This window comes from Zeus faber (assembly GCF_960531495.2).
Source record: "Zeus faber genome assembly, chromosome: 4".
NCBI lineage: Eukaryota > Metazoa > Chordata > Actinopteri > Zeiformes > Zeidae > Zeus > Zeus faber.
The window spans coordinates 17,165,458-17,187,211 of record NC_137191.1 but is presented as its reverse complement, the minus strand read 5'-3'; the positions used below and the strand labels follow the sequence as shown (position 1 = coordinate 17,187,211).

Genomic DNA, 21,754 nt, shown 5'->3' with positions numbered 1-21,754 from the left:
GTCACACTTATTGTCCGCTCCTGTGCAGCGCCGTTTTCCTCCTTCCTCCCCCTGCACTGCCTGGTCCCCTCCTCCCTCCCTGCACTGCCTGGTCCCCTCCTCCCTCCCTGCACTGCCTGGTCCCCTCCTCCCATTCCTCCTCCTCCTCCTCGATCCCACTTCCATCCCTCCACCTCTGTCTCTGTGGGCAGACGGCTGTGGATCATAGAATAGTGGATTTGAGCTTGTTTCCAGCCCACCCAGACTGGCCGTGCCGTCATTGAGCTGCTTGGCTGCTGATTATTTTACACCTTTAATTCAAAATCTGTCTAATTTCTGTGATTCAGTTATAATAATAAATAGGTCTTTACATTTAGCTGTAGGTTGAATTCCTGGTGTAACTGGAACTGGAAGGTCACTTTTATTGTTTAACGTTTCACAAGTGCCACCATGCCAGGTTTGGCAAACCTTAACAGTTTAGTAATGGTGACCACAGGACCTCCAACTCTCTTCCCTAAATGTTTTTTTAACTTCAGATTCTGTCTTTTATTGTCAAACTCTGCCATCCAATCAATGCCCATCCACACAAATCGAAAGACTTTATATTGTTTGTCCAAAACTGGAAAATGGTGTGGACTTATTAATTGCCGTCACCGAAGAGCTTATGCTTTGCCACTTTATGCAAACTTTGTAGGCAGGTTCCCGGAGTCCTGAGGAAGAAATAATTACGTTTGGACTGTTCTGTCCATCTTCAACCGCAATGAGGAATTTGATTAGTTATCGAACAACGTCACAATAATGATGATGAATGGACTTATCCGGTATGCCAGCTCGAATGCTTGGTGTATGGATCTTGCAGTGGACCTGCGTGTCTGGTGGCCAGATGTTGATTTCTTTTAAAGTTCGTTTTAGTTTTTCCAATTTTTACATTAGACCGCTAAATCAGTTAGGATTATGATATGGTGAAAGCTGCAAGACACAAACAAACACAGAAACATACTGCAGTTTGCGACTAAAACAATACCACTTGTGTCAGTGATATTTATTCTTGATTTTCTTGCCTGTATAGAGAATGATGACTGTACAGTATATTGAATGATTGTTGTGGGTGTAAAAGTTTTAGTGAGTTTTATAAGACGATATTGTGGAAAGAAGACGAAATGACAGTTTTTCTCAACTCTTGGATCTTAGATGTGCCAAATCAAAGGACAATCTTCAGCTTTTCTGTTCTGCTCACAATAAAATTGCTTCATCGTTCATAAACGTTCAAAAGCATTAATGGGGTGTGATGTTTGGATCGTGCCGCCCTAATGTACAGTGCATTTTCACAGAAGTCCCTGTTTACTGTATTTAATCATGTTTACAGAAGAAGCTCAGCTAGGCCAGTGAAAGAAAAACAACAGATGAGCAATTCAACGCTTGATGCTATTTTCGGGGGGTTAAAAAGCAAACAATTTCCTTCGGTTTGGCTAAGCTGTAATTCTGAAAGCAATTTTTGGATGAATCCATTATATCCTGGTACATTTAACAAGTTTCTGGGGTAAATCGTGTGGCATTCAATTACCCCAGTGATTTTCCTCTCGCTGTTTATCCTATCATAAACATTCAGATATCTGTTTTCTTGACAGATCTTTGCAGATTTTAATAATCCCCTCTCCAACCAACACAAGCACTTAAATCACTTTTTATGAATTTATTTATTAATTAGTTGATTTTATTTATTTATATATTTTACTGTTTTGGATCTGTCCATGCATGCTTTTATGTTTTGTATTTTTGTGTTCATCTGTTTGTGGAAGTTTGTGGATCTGCCACACACACACACACACACACACGCACGCACGCACACACACACCATTGGCCGTGGCCCAGGCGGTCGGGGTGGAGGCGTGGTGGCGTGGTCCAGGTTAATGAGTGGATTTGCTGCACTGCAGCGCGCTGTACCCTCACGCTGATCCGGAGCAGCTGAGCTCCACAGTGGCCCCCCACACCACTGCGGGGTAATAAATCACCCACGGCCCGGCCAAGCACCAACCAGAACAACCACCGGTGGGGATTGATAGGCACACCAAAGTACTTTGAGGCAAAGCAGGATGGAGGGGAGGTGGGTGTTTACCTCCCTGTCCGTCCACAACAGAACCCCCCCGCCGGCTTCCTCCCCCTCAGGTCTCTCTCTCTCTCTCTCTCTCTCTCTCTCTCTCTCTCTCTCTCTCTCTCTCTCTCTCTCTCTCTCTTTTCTCTCTCTCTCTCACACCAGCCACAGCCAAGCTGGCCGCTCCTCGCAGTGTCCTCTCAACCTGCAGCCCCTTCCCAGCTGCTCGCTCTAATTGCCTTTATTAGCGTCTCTATGGGAGCGGCAGCGAGGAGCAATTTGCTTATTACGGTGCTATGTAAGCGCTGACCCCGGGACGGGCGTGAAAGCGCAGAAGGGCGCCGGGTTGAGGCCCCGGCTCCACTTCCAGCTCCTCCCGGCCCCCAGCAGGACGCCACTTTGCTTCCTGTAGATCGGCCATGGAACAGGTGACCCGAGCCACACGGGTTTACCCAACGTCAAGCAGGCCGCAGCTCAGACCGCCGTTAAGAGCCATCCTAGCGTCAGTGATCAATGTTGACCCATTGACGTGTCGAGGAAACTTCTAGTTTTAAATCAGGATCCTGATCAGGGATTCATTCAGTCATTTATTCATTTCAATCTCCTTTACTTCATGTTGCTAGCAATATGTCAGTGTGGGTGGTGTTCACACGAGGATTTTGATTTTTTTGAGTTATGCCTTCCCAAGGAAGCACGCACTTGTGAACATCAGAAGACATCCCAGATGATGATGTTTTATTCATGGTGGGTTTTCCCATTCCACCTGAACGTACAGCACTTGACATTTTATGTGCATATCCTGTGGCTACTGTGCTGATTGTTGAGAGGCAGGGGATGTGGAAATGTCCTGACATGTTGTATTTAGTGTGGACAGATTGGCAGCATGGTCAGAGTCTTGGCCAGTAGATCTTATTATTGCATTGCGTTGCCCAGGTGCTCTCTGGGTAATGTGGGGGAGTCAGTTTGTTTGAGTGGTGTCTTTTAGCTTTTGTCTTTACAATGTATTTAGAATATTATTATGAGATGTGATGTGATGTGTGTGATGATTTGACAAGTGCAGATACTGTGCAAAGTCTGGCTGATGCATATTGTTAGCGCCTCATTAGTCTGTGATCTCACTCCTCCTGCTGCCCTGCTTCCCTCTCTCTTTCAACCTTCCAGTAATAATAGGCTGCTCGCCTGATAATCACTTATAAGGATACTTATTACTTTTTTACTTTTGTTTGACTGCTGTTTATGTAACAGGGTTTAAACACGCAGTAAGTAGCAAAAGGTTTAGCTGTAGTCAAACCACAATTATTCGTATTACAGCTATCCTTGAAAACTAGTTGTGATCATGAACACACTTTTTGGAGTGTGAAATTTTGATAGAGGTTTGAGTATTGCCAGATTTTTTTTTTGTCTTCTTATTTTATTGTTTCATTTATTACTTTATAACTGTCTGTTGATGAATGGGAACCGTGTAGTCGCCTTGTAGTTGGAGTTTGATCAATATCGATGTACATTTGTTAGTGGAAAAACCTGCAATTTTACTGAAAGTAGAATAACGTTGGTGCGACCTGATTAGCTTGAGAAGCGGGGCGCTTTGTGACATCATCAGCTGAGGTTAAAGAAGTCCAAGCTTCATCTCTCGGAAGTCATTTGCATCCAGTGACCTGCCCCTGTGGACTGCATAGCGTTTGCTATGCGTAGACCAGTGATACTCAAACCAAGGCTCGCAAGCCGCAGGCAGCTTTTTTATGACTAGTTGCGGCTCTTTAAAGTGTTATTTAAAATGAAATAAAACAATTCTAAAAGAGTGTTTCAATACATTTTGCCTGGACATTGTCTGCAGTATTCAAAAATTTCCCATTAGACACATCCACCTATGACGGCTTGGAGCGAGAGCGCATCTATGGAGATCTGTTTCCTGGTAGTGATCAATGATCTGTTAACTGAGTGATCAACAGCTCATCACCTGGTTTCCACTGGCAATTTTATTATTAATTATTTGTATTTAATGATATTATTACCATATATACAGTAAGTAATAACCTGGAGCTGCAACTGATCACTGGACCAACCGCGCCACGTCAGACCACCGCGTCCAAATCCTCCACCGGCTTCTTCGCGACAGTACAAGCACCACAACAGCCTCCTTGTTACTGACAAATAGAAAGTTTGATATCAGTTCACGGTTTTTATTTATGGCATTTAACGTAATTTAAGCGGCATATTCCAGAGAACACGGCATCTACCGCTGCAGCGCAATAACCCAGCAGCAGACATGAGCGGTAGAGCCGGCTCCTCACTTCCTCAACGTAACGTCTGGTTTGCCGTCTCTCGTAATCCGTGTGAATGCAGCAAATCTTGGTCTAGCGCTCTGATTGCGGTGTGCAAGAAAATCTGAGACAATGATAAAACAATCTTAGAAAAAAATCTAGTAATAAAAACGTGCTCATAATAATATGGTAATGCTGATAATATTAAATTGCAATAATTGCATACATCGTGATTTTCATTCCTTAATAACATATATCGAGTAGCCTTATTTAAAATGCGCATTGGTTTTATGGAGGAAAGGGACTTTTCAGAAATGCGTTTAAAAAGAGCGTCCCTCCATCTGAGCTCGGCCTGGACACGGCGGACTCAGAGCGACCCTCGATCACGCCAGGTTTTCCTCAGTGTGACGTAACCTCGGGAACCTGCAATATGTGCCTTACATAACTAAACTAAACCCTGTGTATTGATGCCTGCAACTATATTTATTAATATTTTTGCCTATTTTGACACGGGATGCCGTAGCACAGCTCATGGAAGGTAATTTCCCAATTTTGAGTTAAAAATGACTTGCTGTACTCCATATTTTTTCTGTGCAAAGGTATTTTACGTTTCATTGCTGCATTGTGATAATTTATTACAAACTGCGGAGGCCTTCTTTATTACAATGCATTCAATAAATTTTCCTTTCACTGACTATTAGAGCGTATGCTATAGAAACCTATATGCAACATAAAGTCCATGTGGAGTATTATTTGACCTAGGACGTCCCCCACCGCTACGCTCTGTGTTTTCGGTTTTGGTCCCCTTGCCCTTTCGGACACAGCCATTTTGACCTTGTGTCCCCTCTCTCCTGCTCTGACTGCAGGATGGGCTTGGCGGCGGCAGCGTGGAACAATTGTGAAGGCACTGGAGACACTGAGCACGGCGCTAGTCCTACCCACGGAGAACTGCCAGAAGACGGGTAAGGCTTCAGTAGCGATTTTTGACCATATTTCAGGGATGACTATTGAAAGTATTTACACGCAAGAGAAACCTCATTAGTCATTAGTAATGTGGATATCATGACCGAGCAGGTAGAGGTGTTGATTAGAGCAGCTCGAACAGTCTTGGTCGTCAGTACGACCAAATCAGTTATCGCAATATTTTCTTTACGAATACATCGATATCCATCATTTGAAAATGTTTTGTGCATGACTATTGGTGCTTTTTAGAACAGTCCGTGAAGTTCCGATAATTAATATTATGTTAATACAAGCCTTATACATGACATTTAACTATCACAATATCACACCATCACATGTGCTATTCCTATCACAAGTCCCTGACGATATCTGGTCTCATATCACGATATCGATATTGTACTAATTTCGCCCAGCCCTTTTTTGTACTCCACACTACAGATACTGTACACCGCGTTCCAAATGATTATGCAAATGATATTTTTCTCTGATTTTCCTAAATAGTCGATGCAAATGACAGTCAGTCTAATTTTCAAGTCATCAACTGTTAGGGTATAATTTCAATGTTATTGAACAAACCTCCCAATGACAACAGTATTTCTTTCCAAAATAAAAAAACTGAAAATGCACTGTTCCAAATGATTATGCACAACAGAGTTTCAAAACATTTTATAGGTTGTTAAGAACTGAAAATGGTCATTTGTTGAATTTGCAGCATTACGAGGTCATATTTACTGAAATCAAAAGCTATTTCAATCAAAAACATCTTAACAGGCCAAGTTACATGTTAACATAGGACCCTTCTTTGATATCACCTTCACAACTCTTGCATCCATTGAACTTGTGAGTTTCTGCTTGACTTTCTTTGCAGGATGTCAGAACAGCCTCCCAGAGCTGCTGTTTTGATGCTAAACTGCCTCCCACCGTCATAGATCTATTGCTTGAGGATGCTCCAAAGGTTCTCAATAGGGTTGAGGTCAAGGGGAGGATGGGGGCCACACCATGAGTTTCTCTCCTTTTATGCCCATAGCAGCCAATGACACAGAGGTATTCTTTGCAGCATGAGATGGTGCATTGTCTTGCATGAAGATGATTTTGCTACGGAAGGCACGGTTCTTCTTTTTGTACCATGGAAGAAAGTGGTCAGGCAGAAACTCTATATACTTTGCTGAGGTCATTTTCACACCTTCAGGGACCCTAAAGGGGCCTACCAGCTCTCTCCCCATGGTTCCGGGCAAAAACATGACTCCGCCACCTCCTTGCTGATGTCGCAGCCTTGTTGGGTCATGGTAGCCATCCACCAACCATCCACTCCTCCATCCATCTGGACCACCCAGGGTTGCACGGCACTCATCAGTAAACAAGACTGTTTGAAAATGAGTCTTCGTGTATTTCTGGGGCCACTGCAACCGTTTCTGCTTGTGAGCATTGCTTAGGGGTGGCCGAATAGTAGGTTTATGCACAACTGCAAGCCTCCGGAGGATCCTCCACCTTGAGGTTTGTGGGACTCCAGGGGCACCAGCAGCTTCAAATACAAGTGTTTGCTGTTTGGAACGGCATTTTAGCAGCTGCTCTCTTTATATGATGAATTTGTCTGGCAGAAACCTTCCTCATTCTGCCTTTATCTGCACAAACCCGTCTGTGCTCTGAATCAGCCACAAATCTCTTCACAGTACAATGATCACGCTTAAGTTTTCATGAAATTGAGGCTTTTCGGCAGCAGGGAGATCCTTTTTCTCTCCCATATCGCTTGAAACCTGTGGCCTGCTTAACAATGTGGAATGTCCTTCTTAAGTAATTTTCCTTTAATTGGGCTCACCTGGCAAACTAATTATCACAGGTGTCTGAGATTGATTTCAGTGATCCAAAGAGCCCTGAGACGCAAAAACCATCCATGAGTTTAATTGAAAAACAAAAAATTTAATGTTTAGGACACTCCAATTTGCATAATAATTTGGAACGCGGTGTATTTGGATATTATGACCAATATGGTAGAATTGTTGGGACAGTCTATGCATTCAGAAAATGCTATTATACCAGATGATATCTTGTCTCATATTGCGATATCGATATTATATCGATTTATCTCACACTCCAGTTTTCTACCTCCACCCTGGTTTAGTTTATGACGGCAGTTAATTCCCTTTCCACTTTCTTGATACAGTTTGTCATTTCTGCACATTTCCACTCTCTGTAAGGCCCTGTGAGACTCTTATTAGACTTACTTTCTCACTCGGCCACTCTATAATTTCCTTTGCTCGCTTTTTATTTATTTATTGCCTTTATTTTTTATTTTATTTTATTTTTTTATCGCGCTCGTGCACTCACATAGTCACACACTCCTTCACTTGTCTTACAGTACATTCCCACACATCAATATTATTTCTCATTTGTACATTTGTACTGAGTTATCTCTCACTTTTTTTTCCCCCTTTTTTTTTTTTTGTGAATTCCCCCCGTCACACAAACAGGTGTGGGGAGTAAATTCAAAGGGACATTCATGCCTTTGCAGTGAGGTATCGCAAAGTTTCCTCCGGTCTAAACACTGAATTCACTTTCCCTGCTTTCAAGTGGAGCGCAGGAAATTACGGCCAGCCGGGTAGCGCTCAATGGGTTGCTCATTAATGCGATTTTCTTTTATATGCACACAGATCCTTCGTCCCTGCAAAATGTAGTTCCCCAAATAATGTCTGCCTTTGAAAAGTGTGAATCCCAGTCAAGATTGTTGTATTGACAGACTGAAGTCTGTGACCGCAAACTTTATATTTTTTTATTTTTTCAGTTTATAGACATATTTTTCCGCTCTCTCTCTCTCTCTCTCTCTCTCTCTCTCTCTCTCTCTCTCTCTCCCTCTCTCTCTCTGCCCTCCTCCTACATTTTTGTAACTCCGCAGAAAGAATATGAAATATTTATCAGCGCATTGTGCATTCAAGGATTCCTACATGGTACTGTAATGTTGCTGCCGTTTGAGATAACTGTTTGCAATGGCGGCAAAACAACCTTGCTGGAGAAACCTTGTTTCTCGGCTCCTGCTTTTTTATTTATTTATTTTTTTTTTAACATTTTGTGGAATGGCAAGTCTCTTTTTGGGAGTGCTATTCAGCACCGTGTATATAGTTCCTTTGACAGGACCTTTTCCCATCTATGTGAATGTAGCTTCAAAGCTCCCAAAACATCAATTTGAAATCTGTGACACACAAAGGAGTCCCCTTTTCTCCCAATGTTGCACACACACACACACACACACACACACACACACACACACACACACACACACGCACACACACACACACGCACCTTTTTAATTATCTCACCATAGATGGTTGTCTGCTGCTTGGGCATGGTGTGTGTCAACACAAACCAAACAGGCCTCCCATCTGCGTGCGCGTGCGTGTGCTTGCGCGCGCGCGTGTGTTTTCTGGATCTGTCTAGATTCCAGATATAGGACCATAGAGCCACTTCCTCTCTTTTTATTTTCTCCACTAACAGGAGCTAGTGGAGCTAGTGTACAAACGGGGCCCGGTCCAGATAGAATTGTGCGCTAATGCACCTCTCTTCCAAAAAAGCTCTGGCGGCTCTCGCTGATTGCCTTCATTTTTCAGTGTCAGCGGCGGCAGGAAGGCGGAGGCGGTGTACCCGTGCGAGGCCGAGCACGACTCGGAGCTCTCCTTCCAGGTCGGAGCCATATTCAGCGCCGGTGAGTGTTATCACGCTAACACCACTCACTCAGAACACAACCGGCTCTGGCAGAGAGGGACAGAGAGAGGGAGAGGGAGAGGGAGAGGGAGACAGGGAGGGAGGGAGAGGGAAAGAGGGAGGGAGAGGGAGGAAGGGAGAGGGAGGGAGGGAGGGAGAGAGAGAGAGAGAGAGAGAGAGAGAGAGAGAGAGAGAGAGAGAGAGAGAGAGAGAGAGAGAGAGAGAGAGAGAGAGAGAGAGAGAGAGAGAGAGAGAGAGAGAGAGAGAGAGAGAGAGAGAGAGAGAGAGAGAGACCAATCTGATTTTCAATCGAAGGAGTGGGGAGGGCCGAGACAGATTTTCTCTCCCGTCTGTCTGGGAAGAGGCCGGACCGAGCTCTAATCACTCACAGAGGAAATAAGGGTTTGGGCTTTCTGGACTTTTGGTATCGCCAGGAACACACTTTGTGATGGTCTGGAGCTGCAGATCTAGTCTTGACGGATAAAGTTTGGACGAGCAGATCTAGTCTTAGCGGATCTGACCTTTACTCTCTAGTCTACGCTGGCTGATCTAGTCTTTGCTGATTTGGTCTTTATGAGGGAGAGATTGTGTCCTCGATGAGCCCATAACACAACGGCACACTCTGTAATTTATTAGCTGCTTTTGCCAATCTTCTTCAGTAAGTGCTAACACAAGTATGTGCTAAATTGGCTTATAACTTATTCCATTTCCTGCCAATAAGAAACGCAGAGTGCAGCTTGTGACGGTTGCCTTAGCTTTGCATTCAAGTAAGTGTTTGGGACGCTTACAAGACATTTATTTAAGAAAATAATATATATATACAGTATAAAATAATACAAAAATATTATTATTATTATTAATTTAATTGTGCATTTAAATATATTCCTAAACTTTGTTGAAACTTGGTTTGTGTAACTTCAAGTGAGAGTTCCTTAAGGTGAAATTGCGATATTTTACACCAATATTACGTTCCTTATCTTCTGTATTATTCACTAAACACAAGCAATAAATCATTCTATAGTATGACCAACACAACATTGGATACAGTCAACATATAAACTGCTCTTTGCTGTAGGCCAGGCCGTTATGATGAAATGCTGCATGAATTGATATGAATAACATCTTGATTTAACGATTGAATTGTAAAAAGCAAGCGCTTCCATCACAGTACAATATTGACTGATTGATTTGTCTGCAAGCCTTGTAATTGTTCGAATCTGAAAATTAACATTCGAAAAATATGCAGTGTTTCAGCAGATATTTATCATTTTTCATAAAAACGTTGCGCGCATACGTCCAATTGCGTTCTATTCAACCCCGATGTCGGTTTGAATTCGATGAATTGTTCAGCCCCAGTATCCAGCTGCTATGCTTCCACTTATGTTAAAGGAGACCTATTATGCTCATTTCCGCTCTTTATATTATTTTTCTGGGACTCCACCACGGTGGCTTTGCATGATTCCCAGTAAAAAAAATAAAATAATAATGCATCATTTATCTTTATGCCGAGAGGTATACCCTCTGTAAACGTTGACCGATTTCACCCTGAATCTTCCCTCATATTAGATCTTCAAGGCCTCATTTCAAAGTTTGTTCAGAGACTCACCGCGGCAGCGCCGAGCTCGGATCACGGCGGGGTGCGGCGGAGCTTGGGGCTTTTTGGTTTCATTCAATGACTGAAACGTCAAAATAAAATAAAATAAATACATCTACAGTTTTGTTTGGACAAACGCGGAGCAGATCCTGCGCCGCAGCCTCCTGTAACCTAACGTGGACACACACAGAAACAGCAAATACTTACATTTCCCTCGTCTGCAGTTTTGTCACCGACAGTTGGTGTTAATTCCTCTTCCTTTTTAAAGATTTGTGCTGGTCGGTTCTAGTTTGTTTCGACTTACGTCGCCGCTCTCCAGGCTCTTGGGAGACAACGCACCGGGACTCTTGAATGCGGGGATTTTTTGTTTCATGTAAACATCGGAAAATAAAATGACATCAAATATAAGTAAATCCGTGATGAGCTGACGTCAGCTTTAAAACCGTTGAAAGCGGAGCGTTCAGAGCCGTCTGATGCCTGAACGTTGTGTTCACAGCGAGTACTTTGACATTAGTTTACATTATTATTTGACACTTTGGTCACGTCTAATATGAACATCCCACATTGTATCATTAAATATATGACAGAAAATAAGGAAAAGCATAATGGGTCCCTTTAATACAAAGTTTTTTTCCAAAAACCTGCTTCATGCTGTTACAGTAGTTCATGCATCATTTTGCATCCAAGAATCACTGTTCTGATGTACACAATTTGTGGTATTTACTTCTGTTAATGGGCTCATTTGGAAACCAAATGGAAATAGCTCTTGGGAGGATTCGATTTACATTCACAAGCTTTAGGGACATAAGCTCCTAAGTTTTTTGGTTTTTTTTCGCCCCCCCCAGGACACACAGGGTGGAAAAACAATATTTAGGTGGGGAAAAAATAAGAGGAGAATCTTTTGCATTCTCTCATATACTTATACTAGCATATATACTAGCATATATACTAGCATTCTAACCAGAAGCTTTTCCGTTCTCCATTTTCCATCCCATATTATCACCTCCTTATTATTGTTGTTGTTGTTGTTAATAATAAAACATGTTGTTGTTATTATTATTATTGTGTTATTGGTGATGATAATATCCACGTATTTAATTTTGAAATTGCTTTTCAGAGGTTCTACATACTAAGAGTATCGCTAAGATAAGATTTCTACTATTTATCTGAAATGAAATTGCTCAGTGGAAGTGGTTTCCTTTGAATCCCCAGCAGAATTAGGCTATATATTCATTCTAAAAAATATTAAAGATGTTTTTCTTTGAAGTCCCACATCAGAACAGACGTGGGTGGAATATGTCTTTGTAAACAAAGTGATTCCCCTCGGTTCATTTCCTATAGGATTTCCATAGGATTGACTTGAAGTGAAGTGAAAATGCTATTACTAACTTATTGTATATGCACACATCAAATGCAAGAGCTTGCTTTACCGCAACGCTGCGGTATACCGCATAGTTCTTGGGCAAATGCGAAGGTGTTTGCAGGAGAAAGCAAACGTTTTTTTTCCTGTGAATGCAAAAGATTCCCAGGGTACCGTGACACCTTCTCGGGAAAACGCAAAAGTTTCTCCGTCATTTTTTTTATCCCCTCTATTAAGCGGATTCCCCTCGGGATCTGAAAGGGATCTGCAAATGCCCCCAAAAATGTCATCTTTATTTAAAACGTTCTATGGTGCTTCGATTAAATGTATAATGATCCTGACGTCCTTTTCATGTCCTCCTCCTAGTCACCCCTTCCAGGGAGCCCGGCTGGCTGGAGGGAGAGCTGGAAGGGAAGAGGGGGCTCATTCCTGAAAACTATGTGAAGATGCTGTGACCCAAGTCTCAAACGCTGAAGCCTCGCCCCAGGAGATCCTAAAGCCAAAACACAAGCCTTCATTTCCAAGATAGCCCCCCTCCCCCTATTGAGATCCTATTTTATGCACTAAAAAAAAAAAAATCACAATACAATTTGTATTTTGTCCTATTATGTATGCTTACAAAATCAACCACTTGATTCCCTAATAGGCCACCATAACGTCACATTGTGAAAATGACACTTAGAAAATGATACCAGGTGATTGGCATTTTGGGCGTCATGCATGTCAGTGGAGTTTTTATTATCATCACAAACGACTGAAATTCCCAGGGAGATGACATCTTTTCAAATTATCCGAGCAATTCACTCAGTGGTCCAGAGGTTTTTTGATTTTTTTTTGTTTGTTTTTTTCCCCCCTTCCTTCAGCGTGGTTATCATTAAGACAATGTCCCACTCAGTCATTTTATCCATGGTATCCATGAGTCCACAGCCACACAGTCCGATCCTCAAAAGGAAAACGCCCGCAAACGTTCACTGTCAAAGTGTTGAATGAGGACGGCGCCTGAACACACACACACACACACACACACACACACACACACACACACACACACACACAAACACACACACACACAGAGTCGCAGCCACCATAAACCACAATGTTACCCTTTTACAAACCAAAATTCAGGCCTTTGGTCTGGAAACGTACTGTTCAGGTCACCCCTCGTGCCTTAATTCACCGGACAGTTCAAAATGTAGAACATGCTGAGACTCGACTCACAATGTTCTTTCTGCTTTTACCTGTGTAGGATCGCATGCGCTGTGATTTTAATTTGAGGCTATTTGATTTATTCATCACCCAGCATGTTGATGTTTTATGTGTAATTATTTTATTTGGCACGGGGATTGCATGTCTCCAAACCCCCTTTTTTTTTTGTTTTGTTTTTTTTGTTGTTGTTGTTTTTCTCCTTGCACATTCAATATATATTTTGGTGTTTTTAAAGTTGAGATTGTACACTCCGTTTGCAGGAAGAAAAAAAAAAACGGAATTGCTGTCCACCCTTGATGCAGCGGGACACGAGATTAATAGTTAAACGATGAAAGTTTGTACGGAACTTAAAATAAACACATCCACGTTGGACATTGTTCAGTCTTTTCTGAGCAGAGAATCTAGACACTCAAATACATTTTTGGCACATTGTTTTTTTCCTTTTTCGTATTTTTGTTTTGTTGACTTTAATGAGCTGAACAATAAGAGGAGAAATGATGGGTTTTATCGTCAGTAAGACCAAAAAAATAGTAGAATCTATTAGTTTTTATTTACGTTCTGTGTATTGTTTGGATTTTTTTTAAACAGCTATAAATACACCAAGTATGTTATGAATGCCGTTAAAATCTGGTTTTTACGTGTTCAGAATGGTTTTCAGTCTTATATCTGTATGTATCTACATACGTCTCTCCACAATTCATCACAAAGACATTTCATTTTCTAAGCGCCTTTTTGTTCTGTGGATTGTTTTACTTTTTAAAATTAGAATTGCAGTAATTTAAGACATTGATTGATGACATTTGTTAAGGACCTTGGCATCAGTTTCATTTTTATAACATTACATTTTTTTTTTTTTTTTTTTTTTTTTTGATCAATGTTAAACAAATAAAGAAAACATTTGTTCTTTACTGTGGTCTGTATTCTTCCCATAAATCATGTGGATAAAATCTGGAAAGTGAACTATAAGAAAGTTTATTTTCAATTTAGAATAAAGGAAAACGCTCCACTTTAGTAACTCATTTTGCTTGGTTTCAGAAATAACAGAATTGCTTCTCTTCTATTTTTGCTGGTAAAAAAAATGCTACAAGCATGACAACTACCACAACGTAAATAGCTGTAGTGTATATTTTGTTTAAATATACAATTGAACTCCTTTTCAGATTGGGGAAATAAAACTACTGTAGTAACAGGTGCCCAACTGTTCCTAAAATAGCCGAACACCGTCATTTTATCCCTGCGTTTGGACATGTATGATTTGTAATTTAAAGTGGCAATCCATAGCATCATTTGCGTTGGGTGGATTACACTAAAACTCTCCGAGTTTCCTTTTTTTTTTCCCCAACATCTGGGTCAACCCTTGTTTTTCATACATACTTTATTTTCTCGAAAGTATGCATTCCTCTGGTCGTTTTTTTTTTTGTTTGTTTTGTTTGTTTGTTTTTTGGTGCTGGCGAGCCCCGCCACCGACAACAGAAACGGTATCAAGGTAAAAGTATCAAATCTGGCATTCTTTTATCAAAATATTAGAACGGATCACCACTTTAAAACTTCATATCAACTTGTTCAACACTTACAAAAAGCCTTGTCAAAATTGGACTGAAAGGAACTGCTTTTCATCCCCTCACCCTCTAATCCGCCTCCCTTCCCGTCCCCTTCCCTCATTAAGATCACCATCTCACACGTGTTCATTCTTGGACTACATCTGGATAATTAATGTTCCCGGTCCCCGCGGGCCGTGCAGCAGTTTAACCTTAGTTGCATAATTGCACTGGTCCAGCGCGGCCGGGCCTCTGATAATTACTGAGTGTGTGGGTCCCCTGTACGGTAGCCCTGCCATGCTGCAGCGCCACTGATGGTTACATAATGAAATGAGGCAGAGCTAATGAGATGGCCAAATTATTCTCTGCTATGAGCTCCCCCAGCCCCAGGGCTCTGCTTCTACAGCATCTCGCGGCGAGGCTGCCGAGCACAACCAACTGAATTCCCCTCCCCCTGGCGGTGCAACACGGCGGCCTCCGCGTGAGAGGCGGCGCCCACGAAAACTCGCGACAAACGCGAAAAGGCCCTGGCTAGGGTTAGGCTTTGGTTTGTCCGTTCTGGGCTACCGTAGAACAAACATGGCGGTGCAAAATGGAGGCCTCCGTGAAGCGTACCCGCTCCCTATGGAGATAAAAACATCTCATTCCAAGGTAACGCCAACACCACTCCTATTTTTAATGGGATTATACACAAACTAAAACATACTTGTGAATATTATATCACATTTCTGCCTGTTTGCTATTTTCTTTAATGTTATCATTATTATAATTATCATCATCAGTATTACGATTGAATTGCCTTCTAATAATGTGAAGCACTTTGAGTCGCATGGTGTGTCTCAGAGTTCCTCCACAAATCAAGCGTATAATTGTTTTACTATTATTATTGTTACTTTACATAATATTACATTACGTCATTTGGCGCCAGCTTACCAACTGTCTATCACAGTCACGGCCACGGATAAATCTTCTCGAGGAATAAATAGCATTAGTAGAGAGTTAGAGGTTTGTATTTATTTATTTAATTCATTTTTTTATTTTTATTTTATTTATGTATTTTTTTTATAGATTTTGTATAATTTGATATATTGTTTTCAATATACGTTCACGAAAGCAAGACAGCTCCGCTTCCGATTTATTTATTTAGGTCGTTATCATTTAACCTTTAGGGTCGGTTAACCGACACGCCCGCTATTCACGAGTCATGTGACCAGCGGCTCACTAGAGCACGTGACGGCGGGAACACACAGCCGAAGCCTCCTCGGAACGTCCTGCCTCCCTCCGCCCCTCCGCCCCTCCCATCGACGCATCCTGCATCCTCCACCGCCCGACGGAGAGGGAGGCTCCCGTCGTGGCTAATTCCAGCTCCGTGTTTTTTCCGCCTCCCTCCTCCGCTTCCCCGGAGCCTCTGGCCGGCCGCCAGCCGTCCTCTGGCTCCCCGCAGTGTCCTTCAGCTTCACCAAACAGCCGCGGAGCGTGACTCAGCTCCAGACCGCCGCCCCGCAGCAGCTTCACCCACGAGGTCAGACAATGACATAACCACGCAGACCGAAATAAATACGGGTCTGGCCTTTTTCTGAGAGGATTACGGCGCCGTCGCGGGAGTCTACACCTGGAGGAAATGCACGAATAATCACAACAAAAAAAAAAAAAAAAAAAAAAAAAAAAGGGCGGCGAAGGGAGGTCCGAATGCAAAGAGAAGGGGGGGCAGGTGGAGAGCAAATGTAAATCGGTGGGAAGAGGGGGGAGAAGAGGAGGGAGACGAGGAGGAGGAAGAGCAGCGGTGCTCACAAAGTGGGCCACAGAAGAAGCCGCCATGTGCACGGGCACAGCCGTGAAATCAGCCCGATCCAATAGATTCTGTTTATCTGGCACAACTACACAGTGAGAGCTGTTGGAAATCTGGGGGAGATTTGGAGGAAGGCTGTGCATTTCGAGGGAGGGAGGGAGGGAGGGAGGGGGAGCAAAAAGTATTACTGTCTGCTCTGCAGTCTGGCAGAGCGGGCCCCTAACAAGGTTAGCCCTTGATTCGTTCCTGTTAATTTCCTCTCACTTTCCTCTCCTCTTTTTTGGGGCTTGTTTGCTTTGATTCTCTCATTCCATTTCCCTCCTTTTCCTCATCTTTCCGCTGCTTTTCCATTTCCCCCGTCGCTGGCCGCTCCACCTGCTCGGTGACCTTTCTTTACCGGCCGCGCGAAGTCTTTCCTTTGGCCCGACGTTCCTCCTCCGCCACCAAATCCAACATTCTGCAACTTTTGTATATTTTGGCTGTCTGTCCTGTAATCTTTTTTTTTTTCGGGGGGGGCTAATTCCGTGATTATTTTTCAAATTTTATAAAACATTTTTTAGTTATCACAATATTCGACTCAAGATGGATCATCGGAGGACGTGTCGGGGATGTTTTGTTGTTGCTTCTCAGGACGGTCAGTGAAGTTCCGAAAACGCCTCGCTTCATGAAGCCTGAGAGACAAAATTCAACTCCATTGCGATATGGTAGAGATTTCCAGACAATCCAGTCCCATCGCAATATACTGTATGATACAGTGATTACGTGGAATACTCCATTCTGATTGGTCGATTGGGACAATCGGCGCTGGGTACCTACATCCATTTTGCATTTCACCACCTTCTGAAACAAGAGCAACGGTGAAGTCATTTGGACAAAATTTGGGGGATTTTTTTCAACTGTAGTAAATAAAAACCCTACTCTGTTGTGGTCATGAAGGCGACCATTTGAACCCTGAATCAACCCACAGCTATGAAACCTCCACCTCACGGTCGGTCTAACTTCTACAGATACTGTGGATGTTAAGTTCTGCTGTCGACCGTATATAGACCTGGATCCTTTTTTAATGCAGCTTGGTTTTTGTCGTTCACCCGTTCCCTTTTACATCCGGAGATTGAGATGCGGATCCATGAAAAGGACTTTAAAAAGGAAAAAAAAAAAAAAAAAAAAAGGAAAGATGCCTTTTTGGACTCCCGTATAGTTTGTGATTTCTTTATTTTTTTTACTGTGGTACTCATCAAACAGTTAGCCTTGGTTTTTTAGGGAAATCATGATGACGGCAACAATTCTCGGATCAGTCACTTGATACATCTTCTGCAACAAAATAATAATAATAATAATAATAATAATATTAATAATAATAATAATAATAATAATAACAACAATAATAACGATAAAAAAAAAACAACTTGCTGACTGTGTTTGGGTCACATGAAAAATAATGCACAAAGTAAAAAGAGAAATTATGCAAAAAAAAAAAAAAAACAACAACAAAGAAGTTGAGTTGAACAGAAGATAGTTAGTGTATTCTCTCTAACATTCAGGTAGTAAGTTCCTCAAGTCTCTCAAACGTTGATACATTCATGACTCCAACCCAACACACACACACACACACACACACACACAACATGGCAAAGTGGGAAACACACATTTCCAAATATCCCAACAAGATGGTTAAAAGTATAAACTGTATACTATACTCAACATATAGCCTCGCTGTATTATTTACAATATATATTTAAAAATTGTAAATCGGGGTGAGAGATAAAAAGGCACAAGTTTCCCTTCTTTTAAATACAATGTAAACATCTTGTCGAAAAAAAACATGCATCAACATCATTGTCATCTTTACAAAAAAAGGATATTTTAGACAAAGTACTTAAATATTGTATTCCAGCAAAATATAATTCTTTCAAAAATACTTTCCCCCCATTCATTCCAAACCTGGTGAAAGCTTTTTTTTTTTTTTTTCTTGAAAATAAGGAAACGGGGGCCGTTGAGAAAAAACAAAAACAAAAAAAAAAGAGAGAGACAGAGATAAGCATCGGGGTCTTTCACAACGCCAACAAAATAATGCACGATAAAAAAGACAGTTATGGTAAAAAAAAAAAAAAAAAAAAAGTAAATAAAATATCTAAGTGAATAGTGGGAACTTCACCGTTGAAAGAAACATTAATTATCTTTTCACCCCTTTTTTTGTGCATTAATTCACCTCCACAGAAACAACCACTGACTGAGAAGACCGTGTGGCTCCACACGTCACCGTCACCACCAGAATAGAGGCCGCAACACATGCACGCACACACACGCGCACACACACACACACACACACACACACACACACACACACACACACACACACACACACACACACAATCTCTTCTGGACTAGTAGAATTTTGGGCCGGGGCGATCAGGCGAAGATCCTCTCCTCCACGCAATCACAGGGTTTAGTTTTTCGTTATCGAAACAGAATCAGACAATCCCAGCTCGCTGGGCTGACGCCTCATTTCACATTGTTTCTGCTCTGTGCAAATCATCTAAATGTGGAAATAGGATGTGGATAATCCCATAACATAAATGCATAATACCCACGCTGAAGGAACAGATCAACTATGCACATGCTCGCAAGCAAAGACGCGCGCACGCGCGCACACACACACACGCACACACACACACACACACACACACATTGTTCGTAAAAACAAGTAATCACACGCCCCCACCGCCCCAGCTCCTATCTATCTTTTTCTCGTATTTTCAGTAGCATCGCGGTGGTGTTTTCACCGATAACCCTGCAGCCAGCGGGCCATGGGACTGGGGTGATGGTCCAGACGACTGGGTCCGCCACGCCTGGAGAGCAGGCTTTACACCGAATCCGACAAACGACAAAACAGAAGTGAAATGCTGTGACGTTCCGATCAAGGCTCCAGGAGGCGTCAAATTTTTCATCTCTAGCGACAAATTTTGGATGCAACGCCACGACCGGTAGCCACCGTTGCTAAGCAACTGCTAAGCAACTGCTAAGCAGCGTTTTTGAACCTACTTTAAAATGCAAGTTATATCGACTCTTTATATATAATATACTTTTCAAATATGGCCATATTCACCATAATATATGCTTTTTTATGAATTTATTTTACATAGAAAAAAGAGAAAAAAATTGAAAGAGGAAAGGTGACGAAAAAATGTAAATAAAGTTTCGGAGCTCTTTTCAAACACTTTATTAAGGACGTTTTTAGCGCCCTTTCACTCAGTGAAAATGGCAAAGGCAAGTTTTGGGGAAAAAAAACTAAACAAAAACAACAAAAGAAATAAAGTTGCAAGAAGGGATACAGTGTTGTGGCGGCTTGATGGCGGCGAAACCTTTAGGCGCAGTTTCCGGATTCAGTGTAAAGCCGGCTGAACCGTCGTAGGCCCAATAGAATAAAATCAAATGAGGAACACAAGGAAAAGCCGGGAAAGGTGACCATACCAAAAAAGCAATTCAATTACCAGTTCTTTATCAAGCAAAACTCATCGACGGACATCTCGGATCGCTGTTTTGTACAAGAGCTGAGTAGAATGTGAGTTAAGCGTTGGAATAGCTGTACACGTTGGCCTGGGTGGTGATACATCTAAGCACTGCAGATTAACGCTCCGTTTTCTGGATATATCGACATTATATTATATACGTATACGGGTTGAAACCGTGTCCAAAGTGTATTGGATGGACCGTCTTACTGTACATATTATGTATTATTAGAAAAAGAAGCACCTTAATGTAAAATGTCTGGCTTGTCGAAAAAACAAAACCTTTGCAACACACTTGTATAAAAAAAAAAAAAATGTTTTTTTTTTTTTTTTTTTTTGTTTTTATTATTTCTGGGAAGAGTAGATAAGTGTTGGTTCACAAAGGGCTGGTTTCGCTGGGTCCGTTAGTAAAAATGGACTCTCGCAGAGGTGTGTCGTGGGGTTACATCAATAACGGCGACTTTTCGGTCAAATTCCGTCGTGGGATTTGGAAACGACCGAAAATGCGTTAGGTTGGATGGTGCGCGATGCTTCTTCAAAACACCGGGGCAAAGAAAAGTCATTCGACAAATTTCGCGTCAAATCCTCCATCGCGGTGCCCAAAAATAGTGACTGTACTGCTGAGGGCGTGGGAGTTTCTCCACGCGCATCGTACGCAGGCCTTCCTTTACACAATAGAAACATGTTTTTTTTAAACAGCATTAGCTCTGGAGTTTTGCATATTTTGCATATTAGTTCTGATTGTTTTACAACATATTTTAGTTTAGAAAAGAAACGTCTGTGTCCAGTATCTGTGAATCTTATTGAGGTTGAGAATCTAGATTTGGACGTAGTTAGATTGGATGTCACTATTCCGCTTATGGTGAAGCTAGTATAGCCCTTTAAATATATTCAAATAGACCTTTCTACCTATCCTTGTTTTCCTATTTAAAAGACAAAAAAAACAAACATACAAACAAATGAGTTATTTTTGTCCTGTGGTCAATACACTGCAAAGCTAAATCTAAATTATTGGCTTTTTTTTGTACATATTCTCAGAGAGGTGCTATTATTAATCCATCATTTATTTACCAAAGACTGCATAAGCCACTGCTAATTATTTTTCATTTTATTTGTGTTTTTTTTTTTTTGTTTTGTTTTTTTAGAATTGCAAGAGGTTGCTGTATCCGTTAGTGTGTGTGTGTGACGGCGTGTCTGTGTGTGTGTGTGTGTGTGTGTGTGTGTGTGTGTGTGTGTGTGTGTGTGAGAGTGAGTGAGACAGTATGTTTGTGTGTGTGTGTGTGTGTGTGTGTGTGTGTGTGTGTGTGTGTGTGTGTGTGTGTGTGTATGATTGACAGTGTGTGTGTATGTGTGCATGTGGTTGTGTGTGTGTGTGACTGTGTGTGCGCGCGCGTGCGCGTGCGCGTGCGTGCGTGGTGAGTTTGTCTACCTTTGTCCTAGGAAATGTATGGCTTTGTCTCCATAGAAAACACTTGTACCGTCTTTGGGACAGCGGCGGCTTTCGCCTTCTGTCACGGTTTGTCCCAAGTGTCCCAAGGCCTTCTATGTGTTGTTGTCGGTGTAGCTCAGTGGACACAACAACCCACGAGCCCCCATTGGTGAGAACGGGGCGGACTACCCGTGCTCGGCCCACCCATCCCCCCCCAAAATCCTTGGTTGGTCACCACCATCGCTCCCTCTCCTCCTCCTCTTCCTCTTCCTCCGGAGAAGGCTTGATTGCCTGTTGGCCGCACGTCGGGCATCCCTGACACCCTTCCCCTTTGCTCCGCT

The 21,754-nt window shown here is 42.1% G+C and overlaps 2 protein-coding genes across 5 annotated transcripts in view; one reads left to right on the top strand and one right to left on the bottom strand.

Moving 5' to 3' along the window:
* arhgap10 (Rho GTPase activating protein 10) overlaps positions 1-14,056 on the top strand; it is a 61,778-nt gene extending 47,722 nt beyond the window's left edge. For all 3 annotated transcript variants that reach the window (XM_079998736.1, XM_079998735.1, XM_079998737.1), the window contains 3 exons: positions 5,199-5,294; positions 8,895-8,989; positions 12,309-14,056. In XM_079998736.1, the coding sequence (XP_079854862.1) occupies positions 5,199-5,294; positions 8,895-8,989; positions 12,309-12,397 (280 nt within the window). In that variant the 3' untranslated portion in view covers positions 12,398-14,056. The remainder of the gene's footprint in view (positions 1-5,198; positions 5,295-8,894; positions 8,990-12,308) is intronic.
* A 4,794-nt stretch (positions 14,057-18,850) lies between these two features.
* Positions 18,851-21,754, bottom strand: part of nr3c2 (nuclear receptor subfamily 3, group C, member 2) — a 90,335-nt gene continuing 87,431 nt past the window's right edge. For both annotated transcript variants that reach the window (XM_079998400.1, XM_079998401.1), the window contains exon 9: positions 18,851-21,754. This exon is cut by the window's right edge and continues 209 nt beyond it. The gene's annotated coding sequence lies outside the window, so the exon portion shown is untranslated.